The 15,269-nt window shown below is 40.3% G+C and overlaps 1 protein-coding gene and 1 long non-coding RNA gene across 3 annotated transcripts in view; both read left to right on the top strand.

Annotated features, from left to right (window-relative positions):
* The window catches only part of LOC109973072 (uncharacterized protein C1orf21 homolog), a 41,982-nt gene extending 35,122 nt beyond the window's left edge, over positions 1 to 6,860 (top strand). For both annotated transcript variants that reach the window (XM_020622395.1, XM_020622394.1), the window contains 2 exons: positions 4,660 to 4,745; positions 6,773 to 6,860. In XM_020622395.1, the coding sequence (XP_020478051.1) occupies positions 4,660 to 4,745; positions 6,773 to 6,844 (158 nt within the window). In that variant the 3' untranslated portion in view covers positions 6,845 to 6,860. The remainder of the gene's footprint in view (positions 1 to 4,659; positions 4,746 to 6,772) is intronic.
* Positions 6,861 to 9,157: 2,297 nt separating this feature from the next.
* On the top strand, positions 9,158 to 9,981 carry LOC109973045 (uncharacterized). Its single transcript, XR_002276774.1, has 2 exons — positions 9,158 to 9,357; positions 9,615 to 9,981. It is a non-coding gene; the product is annotated as an uncharacterized LOC109973045 (long non-coding RNA).
* Positions 9,982 to 15,269: the final 5,288 nt, after the last annotated feature.

The following is a 15,269-nucleotide window of genomic DNA, read 5'->3' as shown; positions in this document are numbered from 1 at the left end:
CCGCTCTTAGTCTGACCCGTCACCCAGGACCTGTTTGCCTTGGGAGACCCTACCAGGGACATACTGTATGGCCCCCGACAACATAGCTCCTAGGATCACTCGGGTGCTCAAACCCCTCCACCACAATAAGGTGGCAGTTCAAGGAGGGGATCTGTGTCTGTCTTTTGATATTTCAAGAAACAGTTCCAGCAGGCCCTAAATGTCAACAAGTTTTCGTCCAGTTTCATTTTTATTTTTATGTGACATTAAATTAGACTGTTGCCATACAAATCAGTTATTAATTGGCTCCCTCAGATTACTCTCAGCATTTTAGTCTGAGACATAACCGCAACGTTCAGATTTAATTAGAGAAACTAGAGCTACAACGATTAGCCGATTGCGCATTTTAGTTTCATTTCAAGCAAAACTATGTTATGTTAGCTGGCTCTTGCTTCTCAGATATGTGAATTTATTGCTCATAATAGTAAAGTGAATTGAGTTCTGATCTGTTTGTCAAATAAAACAAGACCTTTGAAGATGTCACCTTGGCCCGTGGGAGCATTTTCACTGTTTTCAGATATTTTATAGTTCAAATGATTCATTGAGACAATAATGACACATTTATTGATAATAAAAAATCATTAGATGCATCATCAGGCTCATGAGATGACTCTGGCTGCATGGCCAATGGATGTTGAAGGTTGTTTTATATGCTTACATACATAATGTAATTTAATCTTCCATTGGATGTTGGTGGTAAAAAATGCTTTCCTTTCAGTCCGTTTTTCAGTGTTTGTGCAATACATATTTCTACATCAGTCATTTGTGGTCTCCTGTCTTCAGTTCATGAGGAACTCCCAGGGGCCTTAGCTTAACTTCTGTGTTTTCTTATTTGTTTCGGTCACATCCAGCAGACAGAATATTTCAAAATGTGTTTTCTGTACAGTCTGTTGCAGCTTTTCATCATTTTATCCCAGCCAGCAAATGGCTGTTTTGTTAAGAATATTGTGTTTATGTTTAGAGTGTTATGCAGAGTGATTCCCACTTGATGGATATGATTGTGTGTGTCAAATGAGACTTTGTAATCAGGTGTAAATGTATATGGCCATGCTGGCTGGTGATGGGTTAGAGCCAGAGTTGCTAAGAGGGAGGACCTGCAGCAGGAAGGACATAGCTGCAGGACAGCTAGGACAGCTAGGCCAAGTAGAGCTGTGAGAGCAGACACACACCCGAAGAAGACTGTTTAAATGACTCACACCAGTACAAATGCTACACTTGCATAAAATGTCAAATGCACTGATTTGAAGACTGAAATAGAAGCATGCTTGTGCACACTCATGCACATGCAGTACCTTAAGGTCAGAGCAGAGCTCCCATCTCTAATCAGAGATGAGGAAGATGTCCGCATCACAAAATCACGGCTTCTCAATATAGGTCTTCCCTTTCATCTTTCTGTCTCCGCTTCTGACACTTCCCCTCCCTGTTTCCCAGAGCAAGCCTGGCATTAGTGTGACGAAACAACCTTGTCATTTCTTGTGACAATGACTACCGCACACACATGCATACAACAATCACACAGCATGACTAGTTTTCCCTCCTATCTAAAATGAAGCAAAGTTGGTGATGTGATGAATCTTGACTGCTGTAACATAGGTCACTTTGATCTATCTCTACCCGTCACATTAAACTCAGTGACTGTCCTGCAAAAGGGGCAGAACGTTCAGTCAGGCTGCAGCTCACCAATTATAAAATGACATTTTTCTGAAATGCTGCTTGAAAATGTCCATTTAGATTTACTCCCAGTGCAGCAGCAGGAACAGCAGCTAATTCTACCCTATCCTGTTCATCTGTATCCATCTTAATACCTATTATATAGCTTGAAATATATGTGGATTACCTGTGTAATGTGCAGGAAAGCAGAGGAAATGGCTCTTAATTCTTTTTCTTGCTGCAGCACTGTACTTACTGCATGTTTACAGAGCCGCCGTGAGCTCAGTGAGCCTGTGTAGTGTTATAAAACTGTGTGAGTGCGTGTACATCAGCATGTTCAGACAGGAGCTGCTTTGCTCCGGCTCGTTTACATTCCTCAGATATATAGCAGAAAAATACAGTAGTTGTGGTTTGTCTCTCTCCTCTTTCTCTTAATCTTTGCCAGCTTCCCTCCTCTTTGCTTTCTTGAACAATTTCAGTGCAGCAGTATTGATCTGATAAGTGAAGGCCACTCTACAGTGACTCACATGTAAGATGTGGAAACACATGCACACAGAGAAACAAACTCACAGGTGATCCAGGTGCAGCAGAACAGAGGGAGGGGCGAAGCCTTCACTGCTGAGTGAGTGGTGGCTAAAGACAGCATACTGTGTGTGTTTGTGTATACCAGCATATCAGCTGCTGTGTTAACAGTTAAATGTTCAACAACCAGGTATTCAGCAGAAATACCAGTATGACTTTGTTGGTCTGCTCAAGGTTAGGTGGGGTTTGGTCTTATGTAAAGGCCTGAAATAGTCAGGCTGCCCATTTTTTTGGCATTATACAGTGCTCTTAGAAACTCCCACCATGAAACGATGAAAGTATTTGCAAATTAATTTCTGCTAGTGATCCCGCAGTGCAGTGCATTTGACAGATGAAGAAACTGGTCATGTAGCAACAGGAAGATGATTCATTTTTGCTCACCATATGAAGTAGTAAACTAAAAGGTCTTTTTATTTAGTTGATTTTTATTTTATTTTAAACAGTGGTTAGCTTCTCAAATGCAACTGGGACTGTGGGTGATGAACTGTGATGAAAAGACATCAATGTGAAGTTTTAAAATTTATGATAGTTTTTGAAATTTTATACACAAAATCACCAATATGCCACAAAAATCCCAAATTCCGGCACACACACCAGGGATGTTGATACATCTGAGTCCTGCTGCCCCTCGGCACCCAGCTGGATCGATGAGCAGTTCATGTTGTCTCAGGTTGTGCACGTGATCATTATAGCCTGACTACCTGGTAAATCATAAAATAAAATAATGAAAATAATTTTTTGTTCTACACATAATCCCACACGTTCAAAGCCATGATTAGCTGGTTATACTATATCTTAAAATGAATGTTGTAATGATTTATTCATGATAAGATGTTACATTACTTTCATTCACATGTATTTTTAATGTGATGTACAGTCTGGTCACAGTTAGTCTAGTTACTATAATGGAAATACAGTATATTTTATTGCATCAGGACACATTTTGTAATTTCTTGTGCTGGCTCACCTCTGATGTGTTTGTCCTGATTAACAGCAGCTCGTCTTTTAACGGGAACACACCAAAGGGCTCACATTACTCCAGTCCTCTCTTTATTACATTGGCTCCCAGTACATTACAGGATTGATTTTAAAATAATGTTGTTTGTTTTTAAAGCTTTGAATGGTCTGGTACCCCCTGACCTCTCTAAGCTTTTAAATTATCACAATCCATTAAGGTCAGTAAGATCCTCAGACCAGCTGCTCCTGAAGGTCCCCCAGGTTGAAGTCTAGATGCTGGGGCAACCGGGATTTTGTAGTGGCAGCTCCTGAATAACTTACCCTTAACTTGGATCTTTCAAATAACCGCTTAAGATACACTTATTTACACTGGCTTTTGCCCCCTAATAATTAGTGAGACACATTTCTTATTTTCTTCCTTCTTGATTTGAAAAGCAGAAACCTGGCTTCTGCTTGTGTTATGGTGTTTTGTGTCTTGTTGTGATGTTTTAATTTGTAAGCTTTTATTACATACTTATGAAGTGCTTTGGTATGACTTATTGTTGTTGTAAACATGTTATATAAATAAAATTTGATTTGATTAATGTAGTGTATCCAGTTTCATAATCTATGGACTGATTGATTGGTTTCATTTCAGCTATTTTTAGTGTAATTATATTGGATTCAGACACTGAGTAATCTTGGAACAGTAAGTTATGCATAATGCCAGGTTTATTACCCTAATTTCCTGCTGTAGCAGTACTTCAGGGTGTGGTCGTGGTGCCGTGCAGTCTGTTGGAAGTGTTACCACCCTTGCTGCCTCTGGGCTTGTCTGAACTGTCCATGTAGGCCAGAAGCTGTTCAACAGATATTTAATCCCCTCCAGCTTGCACCTTCTTCTTATCTGTTGTCTCTTTCTTTTTTTCCCTCTTTTTGCTCTTCTACGTCACAGTACACGCTGCATGTGTATTCCCTCTTGTTCTTGCTGTCTCATTGTTGCTGCTTTTTCCTTCCTCAGATGAGTTGCTGTAGCTAAAATGGAAAGAAGGCGACTAGTGTCCTCCTATTTATACCGCAGCCGTCGTGTCCACGCTCTAAAACACTCTATCAGATGTTAGTTATCAGATTACCTTGGAAAAATTATAACTAAAATAACTCAATATATAGTCACTGGTAATGTTGATATGATGCAATAAATGTACAGTAAATCTGAAATGACACAGTTCACTTATCGTAGCCTTTCAGATCATACTGACTAGGATGAATGAATGGAATCTAGTCAGTGTTTCTGTTATGGAAGATGCCTGATAAATCCATGATGTTGTTTATTTCCTTTCTACCTTTCTCTTCCTGCTTTTAATCATGTCTCTCTCTCTCTCTCTCTCTCTCTCTCTCTCTCTCTCTTTCTCTCTCTCTCTCTCTCTCTCTCTCTCTCTCCTGCGCTCTCCTCAGATGAATACAAGATGAAGGGAGTGGAGGAAGTGAAGTACATGAGAGGGGATGAAAGCCGAGTGAATGCACGCAACCAGGAGAACCTGGTGAGAGACGCACACAAAAACCGACAGATGTGCTGACAGCCCATCATCCACACTGTAGGATTATGGTTCTTCTTACCATTGCTAACTCTGAGAGACGAGACAGTCCAAGTAACTTCAAAACAGTGCTGATTTATTCCATGAACACAGGTAAAAATTAACATTACACGCTCAGGTATCTTGCACCTCCAAACTGCTCGCAGGCAGATGTAAGATGAAAGACCCTGAACCCACCAGGCCTATACATTATATCACCTCGGTTGGGCTAGCCCCATACTACACAGAAACGTCAACCGAGACGTCTCTGTTACCAGCTTTGCAGCTGGTCATAGCAGTAGTCAAAACATGAGGCAAATCAACAGACACATTCACACGTTGATTAAGTGGTGTGTAGCTAAAAACATTCTCACACGACCTCTAGTAACATGTCGTGTCTTAAACATAAGAACATATTATGGCTAAGGCTACCGTTATACACGTCGTAATAATAATATTAAACACCCTGTCTGCTGACAGTCATCAACATTTCTCTCTAGTTATCCTTGACCAGATGTACCCTGTAGAAACTCATAAGCATGACTAAGCATTTAACAGTCTAACTAGACATCCTATCTCCACTAAACATTTCTAATACATAAAGTATCTATCCAATTTCTATCTGACTAAAAATATCTAACAACACAAAGACTCAGACCTTTTTCTGACAGTTCATCAGCTCAAGTGAACAGGCTTATGTTTGTGTCCAAAGGCAGCTGCGTCAGCCTCACCAGCTCATACACACACACACTCACACTTACTGTCTCTTGCACAAGTGCAACAACACACTCAAGGAGGTGCCTCGCACGCAGGTAGAGACAACATCCTGGCATGTCTGGAATGTGGGGGCCGATCGCTTGGCTGACTGCCTCATGCAAAACCATTAGGTCTTAGACACGGTAAAGGAGTGTTGTATTGTCACTGCTGAAGTCTTGTTATAATAACTTGCCTGTCCAATCTCTCTTCAGTTCAGGCACATTTAAACGCCAAAGCATACAAAATGATTGAAATGTGTGATAATGTGAAGTGAGAGTTCAGTTGTTTGTTCAGAAAATCCCGGTAAGTGGTGGAACAATGACCATGTAGCTGAAAATCCTGATATAAAAGAAACAAAAACGGTGTCATACTACCACAATTTCACGTGGGTGACGAATTCAAGTAAAATACAACTCGGAAGGTTGTTGGGCCATCACGTGCCACCAGAACAGCTTCAGTGCTCCTTAGCTTTGACTCTACAAGTCTCTGAACCCTACTAGAGGGATGAACACCATTCTTCCAAAAGATATTCTCTCGTGGTGTTTTGATGATGGTGGTGGAGACGCTGTTTAACATGCCACTCCAAAATGAAAGAGACACTGAAAGACCCAAACACATTTTTACACATTGGTTCAAATTCACATTTCTAAGTGTGTGAACACCATTGAGTTCCTACAATGCCCATGCATGTACACAATTAACAGAAGTGTGAGCCAAATGCATACAAGCATAACAACTGTCGAATAATGCAGTTCCCTAAAATCTGCTCAGTTATAAGTTTCTTTCAGTTTGGCTTGAATGGAAGCTCCCCCTTAAATGTCCAGCAGATTTGAAATGCCCTCATCTCTCCCCCGACCCCTGTCGCCATTGCTGATCTGTTTATTTTTACCAGTCTGTGAGGGGCCAACACTGAATGATGACAACTGATAATGTGTACATGCACAGAGGAGTGAGATGTTACAAAACCACACAAATTCTGATCTGACCGTTCTGACAGCGGCTTCATAGTCAGAGACTGGATATGAATCGGATCTAGGACTACATATGGAACTGATCTGAGTTGTTTGGAGGGAGAAAAATCTGTTCTGGGCTGGTTCAGTATTTAATGTGAACATAGCCAAAGATGTAGTTACAGATTAATTTGATGGTGGTGGGGCTGTTTGTTTTGTTTTTTTTAACTTCAGCTGACAATGAGAATTAATGGTCTGTGTGTGTGTGTGTGTGTGTGTGTCTTCCAGGAGAAGAGTAATGTACAGTACAGGGGCAAACAGCAAAAAGAGGTTGCTGCAGCAAACATCAAGTCGAAGTAAGTGGCCATTAGTCGTCTGCAAATGTCTTGTGGAAATTTATCTGTCAGTTGAATTTATTGTCCTTTTTGGAATTCCTTTTGTATTTGTGGCAATTGTAATGCAAATACATGACACATTAACACAACCCGGGTGAGCATACACAACCCACAATAGAGACATCACACATATCACAATAAACCACAACAGACCATTGGTTTAATGCTGGAGATATATAAAAATATTAGCTCTATAGATTATGGACAACTCTGATAAGTTGAGTTAAGCACCACTTCACCCAAATTGCAAAAAATATGTGTATTTTTGTGAGGTTTCTAATTTAACTGAACATAGTACAGATGAAGAATTTGCAGCACTGAAAAATTATACCTGAGATGATTAAACAGCAACAAACTTTCTTCAGAAACACTGTCACCACAGCTGTGGATAATCCACAAACATCACTGTGAACATTGTTTTCTGGAAATTCTTGTAATTGTAAAGTGTTGTAATTTTGCTGAACTGACCCTTTAATAGGCCTTTATGTCCATTATGTCTAGTGTCCTTTAAGATGTGACTTAAAATCATAATGTTAATATTATGGTGTGTGAAGTAAGTAAATGTTGTGTCTGGCTTTTGTAAAGCTGCCTCTGGGCTAGCCTCAGAGGCTGTGTGTGTTAACAAGTGGTTGTATATGCATGTGTACTGGTTGCAGCTGGTGGCAGAGTATTTAGCCTTTGGATCAGAGGCTGAATAATTATTATTAAATAATCATTTAAATTCCTTCACGGCCTCCTGACCATGGGTTTCTCACACTGCTGTAAGGATTGTGTGTTTGTGTATGTGTGTTGATGTTGCATGTGTGGGTAATGGAAAATTCTCATGATATATTTGTTGCCTCCCCTCTCCTTCTTGTCTCCAACTTCCTCTATATGTGTATGTGTGTGTTTTGCATGCCCTTAATGGGTTATGTCGGGGGTGTACATACACGAGGAGTAGGGAATGGGTCTCAGAGCAGTTAAAGAAACAGCTGGGTCTTAACATGTAAAGAGACAGGATATACAACAACAATCATTACTGTCATTACATTGTCACTCTGCTCACAAGCTCAAAACTTTGCTCCACACGTGTGAGGGGGAGGAACAGGTGATCACTACAGTGATGAGTTCTCACTGCTCTTTGTCTACCTCTTGAGTTACGCCGGCCCTTACTGGCTATAGAAATGCAGTTTCCCTCAACTCTAAAGAATATTTTAATGTCGGTCAGCTTATTGTTTTGGCTTTTTGATCTGCAACTCTCCTGTTTTGAATTGCTCTTGCCGCTCTCCAGCCGCTCTAAAAACCAATGTGCTCAGCACCAACCAGCAGACAGACAAAGTTATCAAATAGCTGATGAACATAGTGGCATATTTAGTAGCTAGAAGTCAGGAGAGCAAATATTAGATCAGAAACAGGAATCAGATGGATGCTAATGTGGCCCCGTGTTTGCTGGATACGGTATGTACATAGGCAAATGTTTGCTAACAGGTTTGCTATATCAGCTTTATACAGTGATTTAAAGTTTAGTTTTCACAGTGTGTTGCGTTGCCCACAATAGGATGAAAACCATTAGTGCAGATTTAAAGCATCAAAAGTAATAACTATTTTCACATTGGTGTGAATATTTGTATTATTACTATGGATGCATTAACATGTAAGCGCCAATTTAATGTTGTAGTTGGTTGAGTTGGAGCTAATTTAAACTGCTGCTGGATAGTTTAATCTACAACAATCCATAATATTGTTTTAAAAATGATCCTAACCTTTGTGTTTAAATCTTAATCTGCAGCGCTGCTGCTAACGACTGAAGGGTTAATCAACTGTTCAGTTCAGATATTATCTACACAATAACTAGTTACTGAAGAGAAATGTCAGTAGGTGGGTTAAAAGTAAAATGTTTAAACTTGAACTGTAGTGAAATCGAAGTAGTATAAAATGGAGAAATAGCAGTTAAGTGCATCGCAATAATCCAGACACCACAGATGTACTTTGCTGGTTTCCACCCAGTGTACCACTGAGGCGGCCTGTGTTTTAAAGCCTTATTTGTGGAGAGACAGAAGCATGTAGAGTTAGACAAACTCTGCAGTGGCATTAGCTTCCTCATCATGATGGAAGAAACCAAACAAAACATACTGTAACTGGCCACCTGTAAGCACTTTACTGTCTCATCCACTGTTTTCTACACTAGTATCAGCAAATGGACAACTGTTTGTTTAAACACGATAGGAGTAGGACAGGTGTGTGTGTGGGTGGGGGGGTGTTGCTGCATGGAGGCAGTTCAGAGAGAGTCATTTAAAGTAGGTAATTACTGAGTATACTTAAGTGGAACAAATTTAGGTTTAAAAAACAAGGAGAGCTATCTACATCTCATATTTTCTCTAATCCTGTCCTTTGCAGGGGCGAGACTACTGTTCGGAGGAGGAGGAGGAGGAGGAGGAGGAAAATGGAACATAGCACAGAGGCCCCCAAAGTACACCCCCACAGAGAGCCTCATTGTGTGTGCGTGAGTGTGTGTTTGTGTAAATAAAAGGCACAATTGTGTGCTTTATGTTTGCCTGAGAGAGTAAGAGAGCGAGCTGAATCAGTGTTTACCATTAGGGCGTTTAATGTGGTGGGACACTGTATGTGTGTATTTTATGAATATATGGCAAAGATAGTATTTTAATTGCAAGTGCAAAGAGTGGGGGATAAACGAGAGAAAGAGAGAATGGATAAAAAAAAAACTTTCTTCAGAGACTACATCCTTCCTCTCTTAGTGCCCTGAGCGATGGAGGTGGCAGAGCGATGAAGGGACAGACAGATGAAAGGATGGAGAGACGGAGGAGGACGCAGTGACGGATGGGCACACATTATCGTGAACGCAGAGAAGGATTTGAAGCCATCTAGGCAAACAGTTATTCCCTCCAGCAGGACAACAACAGCTCCTTGACCTTCCGTCTGGCCCTCCATATCTGTCCATCCGCCCCTCCACGATCCTGATTATTTAACCCCTGCAATTGGACAGAGGAACTCCCAAATATGGGTGGACTGAGAAACCTGTAGTGCTGCCAGAATCCACACTGGACTTTGTAGCCTGCCTGTACAGCCAGGTCAGCCTGGGCCATGAGGGACTGAGAGAATGGAGGAGGAAGGGTACAGGAAGGTGGAGAAGAAGATATTTTATAAAGAGAGAGTAGGAAGCAAACTGGTGATTTAGAAAGTCTAAACTCCACTTGCTTTCTGAAGTCAAGGACCTTTTTTAACTTTTATTCTGTTCTGCCACCACTTGTTCAGTTCATTTCCCCATTTTTGTGGTGTTTGTTTTACTCTTGGCTTCTTGGCTTCATTTACCATTTATCACCTTCTTCAGTGTCGTTTTTCTCCTCATCGTCACAGCAGACAGACCGAAGCAGCAGAATTCAGAGCATCTGTGTCTCAACCCAATCCATCCTCCTTTATATACAGCACCATAACATAGTAGATCCCAGGAGACATACATATATGGAGTCTTTTATTGTACATATAGTAACACATTGATTGATTCAGACACACCTCTACATAATCACCAATCTATCTTTCATTTCACCAGCAGACTCATGCATTAACAGGTATTCTGCAAAACTCTACTTGCATTTTATTTCATTGTTCACATTCACACACTCCTGCACTGAAGCAGAAAACGGGGCTGAGCTCAAGGGGAGGATGCCTGGTTGCTGTGGAGACACAGATTGGATCACTTTTTTTTTAATCACCTTTACTGGATAATTCCTGTTGTATTATTTTGAATACTTTTTTCTATTAAAAATAAAAAACCAGCTCAATGTGCATGGCATCTTAATGTGTGTGTGTGTGTCTGTGGGCTGAGTAATGGAGCTCTGTTGTGCTGGCAGTGGACTGAGGAGTGTGAAGTCAGTCTGTTTTCCTGTGGTCATGGTGCCTAACAACAAGACTGTGTTATGCCACCTGCTTGTACCACAAAAGTACTGCAGTCGTAGTGCACAAAAATGCATGGTGCACATAACTGAACATTATGTCTTTAGTTGGGGGTGTTTTTATTAGAAGTCATTGCAGACAAAATATTCTAAGGTACCATAAAAAATGAACTAAGAAAAAAGTAAATACAGCTAATTAAATATGTCAGTTTAGGACAAAGGTTTTCTAATTTCAAAATGTGATTATGCTAGTATTAGGCAAACATTAGCTAGATGCTGTATAAATGACATTACTGATTCAGTTTGATGAGTTTGTGTCTTCTCTACTTAATATCCCAAGATGGTCACCGCATTATGGAAGGAAAATTCAGTACCCTGGCTGCTTCTTTATTAGCTGCATTCAACTGTTTGTAACACATAAAACACGTACAAAGTCTTTCTTTACCCCACATGACTTACTTGAAGGGGCACATGAGGTTATAATCGGCAGCCACTGTGTACATCAGCAGCGTAAAAGGGTCCCTGTGGGCCAGTGCTCACAGCAAGGCTCTCCCGCACAGAAATAAATGTGTGTTGGAGTCAGACAGCGGGAGAGGGAGGCTGGCGAGGTAAGAGTGAGAAATTAAGACAAGGGAACTGGTAAAGTGAAGATGTAGGAGGGAGAGAACAAGGAAGAGACGGATGTTGCACATTAACCTCAGTCAAGAATATGGGCAAAAAATGTTCTTTCCACGCTGACGTAAGTAACAATAAAAAAAAAGCCCAATCCTTCCTGCTTTGAGTGTTTTACTATGAGTGAGACAGAGCCCAAAATGTCAGCATCATTGTTAGGTACAACATGTTCTTGGCTGTGTGATTTAAGTCCAGTTCTGAGCCAAACTGATGCACGGTTTCTTCCGTTAAAGGGAGTTTTTCCTCCCCACAGTGCTTGCTCGAGGGGGATTTGTTGGGTTTTCCCTCTGTAATAATAGTGATAACAGTAAAGTCTAGACCTCCTGAGATGACTTTTGTTGTGATTTGGCGCTATACAAATAAAATTTGATTAGATTTTAATTTGACATAACTGAAAACTTGTCTTAATGATGAATAATCATAATATTGTCGCGAATGAGGATTTTCCTGCTAATGACTGATATCAACTGATGTGAACCTTGAACAGCCTCTGAAACATTATTAAATAGGATATACCTGCTTAGTGTTAATCTTAAAAGCCTGTCAGTGAATATGGGGGTGATAGTAGATTTGGTCGTTAACAGGGGTGGACCTAGAACATTTTTGGCAGGGTGGCCAGGATAGGTTACAGACACAAAGAGGGGTGGCACGTTCACAGCAAATCCTCACACTGACGACTCGCATTTTGACATTATTAAGAATCAATTAGTTTATTCTGGGTAAAAAATAGATACACAAGGTGCTTTCTTTAGGTAGCTTTGACTGTGCTTCTTATTTACTCCAAGCCAGGGATATCACTGCTGCCCAGGGGTCCCCCCACCAATGAGGCAAATCATGCCAAGTAATCCACAACAACACACTCAGAGAAACAAATACAAATATCATACTGCATGCATGATAAAAAATAAAACAAATTTGACCAATATTAGCTATAAAGCACCAGAAAATGTTAGCTGCATTCAAGGCAACAATTAGTTTTCATTTTCCATTCATTAGCCTAATAGCCTACTGACAAGTGTCACAATTTGAGTCTAGCAGAGGTGGCACCGAAGTGGCCAGTCAGATTCTGGCGGTGGCCGTTGCCACTCCTTGATTCTACCCATGGTCTTTAACCAATTAACAAATGAATCATTGTCAGATAAAATCAAATACTATACTCTTATTTTCACAGTAAAGGCATTTACTGTAAGCTAGGCTAGTTAGCTTTCAGCGGGATGCTATGTGTTGCTTTTTAAAAACTGTATTATCTATCATAATTAGATTTAGCTGCTGCTTTATTTATATGGAAAAAGAAAAAAACTGCTCAGTTTACTAAACTGATGAAGGATTAAAACAGATTTGTCATTTATTAGAAACAGTTTGAAAAAAACAAACTGTAACAGCTTCGTAGCTGGAGCACATACACTCTGGGTCACTTCTTACCTACATGTTTTTTTTTTAATCATCACATTTCTTGCACAGTTTACATTATTCTGTAGCATAATATCTTTATATGGTAGACTTTGTAAGGCAATGCTGTGTGTCTGGGTGTGTACAGTATATATGTCTTACTATGGTTGCAAGGACAAATTTTGGTTTTATACCATCACTGTGAGGACATTTTAGGTCAGGCTAAGTGTTGGGGACAGGCATAATGGTTGAGGAAGGATGAAGGGCTAGGGAAAGCATTATGCTATTGAGTGTCCCCACAAGTATTGTAAGACCAAAATGTATGTGTGTCTGTAAGGGCATGGGGTGCATGAGTGTGTGTGTGTGTGTGTGTGTGCATGCTTTGCCCACATAGAGAGTATGAGTCAGCTCTGAGAGGCAAAGGGATGCATCCCTGCCTAGATGCCCAGCAGGCCTTCGCTCAGTGTCTTAACTCTCTTCAGCAGTTCCTGGCTGCAAAATACCCTCTTTGAAGTAATCTACCTCGAGTAGCTCTAAACACATTCATTTAGAAATGGCAACACCAGCCTCTTAACCACCATGCTCCCTCTCACTATGGAGAAGTTTACATTTTCAAACTTTAAGTTGTTGCACTAATGATATTCCTGAGTTGTTATTCTTCTGTGTCTCTGCTCTCTCTCATTCACAGGCATTTGTATGTAAGGCGTCTTCTTGCAGATCCATACTCTGGATTACCTTGGCAAAGAAGCAGCTCGCATGAAGGGGAGGCCAAGGCTTTGAAGAAGGTAGAATTAGATGCATTTGCATTCATACCACACACCCACAAGAAGTGACCTACTTAAATCCCCAGAACTTAATTGTTCAGTGTAAATACACCATATTTAATCCATGAACAATTATGCAGCTGTCTGGATGCATATACTTAATGTGAACAGCACAATTTGACAGTTCAACTGTTTTGGAAATAATTTTGTGAATTCCCCGCATCACTGAGGTGACCGACAGAGTAGAAAGGATTGAAATGGATAGCCAGAGAGCCTGATTGGTTTATGGTTCTGCACTGGTATTTTATTTGACTGCTGTCTGCCAAATTTGTATTAGCTAAGCAGGCAGTCACTCACTGGACCAAGACTGGTGGCTTGAACCCAGCAGTACTGAGGAGACTGCGGCTATGCAGCAGGAACGGGAGTATATGTGGCATATGTGGGACAACACTCTCAATCATCTGACCAGGATGTGTGGTTTTTCCTCATACTGTCTGGACCTGGCCTACCCGAACACAAGACTACTGTATGTGTGCAAGTGTGTGACAGAGAGAGAAGGAGAGATCTTTGAGGATAAAACAAGAGCACCATCTGCTGGTTCGGGCTTTCCTCATGACACCCACGCAAGTCTACACTCTTGGAGAGCTCTCTGCATGATGGAACACTATCTAATAACGTTGTACATCACCCTGACAGCTTGACAGGGGGCCATGAAGCCATGAAGAGGCCACCCACACATACAAACACATATATGTACACACAAATAAATCAGCTGACTGGAATTACAACAAAGGTGCAGGTCATTAATCTTGTGAAATAGCTTTGGTTCCACTGAGCCAAACAGTCTCATTTTATGTGCTATATCATTAATGTCCAATTATTGAGGTTCATAGTAGTGTGTTATTGTTCACAAAGGCACCAGTATGCATCATTTTATGGTAGAAAACAACCTATTCTTTCCAAATTAAAAAAAGAAATAAAAATCCTTTTCAGACAGTGTCACAGTCCTTTCTTTTAAGCTTTCAATTACAAAAAATACAAGTGGTATATAGGCTATCTAGCATTGCCTTTTTTGTATGACATATTTTTCTATTTGCTAACTCTAGTAGCTGCACCACCTGACGCTTGTTGTCCATATGAAGAGCACAATGCTTCAGTGGAAATGTATATCGATGTTGTCAGGACAAGAGCATTTAGGTAAAAAAAAAAATTACAGTCCCATCTAGACTTTGGATACACAGAAAGGAGTTTTCCCCGAAACTTTTTGCAGATTTTACACAGTAGAATGAGCTGTAGTGATGCATATCTGTTGTAAAAGAACATACAGCTGCCTTTTCATAAACACACCAATCTATCTTCTGTGAGCAACATGTTCTCCCTACCAAAAAGTCCTCTATACTAAAACAAACATATTTTTGTACACCTGTGTTCAACCCTTTTCAATAAACAAATAATAGTTTCATGAGAAAATACCATTTATCTTAATTTTATTTCACATTATGACTTATGTACAACGTGCAAATTAGATGACAGTTAGTGTTAATAGTGAAAACTAACATATTGGTACACTGGACTGAATCATGTTCATTAAATGGCCCTAGTTATGAAGCTGAAGGATTGACCCTGCTATTTAAAGCTAAAGCTGTGAAAACATGATTATTTAAACCAGGCTTTC

Source organism: Monopterus albus, unplaced genomic scaffold, assembly GCF_001952655.1.
Source record: "Monopterus albus unplaced genomic scaffold, M_albus_1.0 scaffold279.1, whole genome shotgun sequence".
Taxonomy (NCBI): domain Eukaryota; kingdom Metazoa; phylum Chordata; class Actinopteri; order Synbranchiformes; family Synbranchidae; genus Monopterus; species Monopterus albus.
Note: the sequence above shows the minus strand (reverse complement) of the source record. Positions and strands in the feature narration are given on the sequence as shown.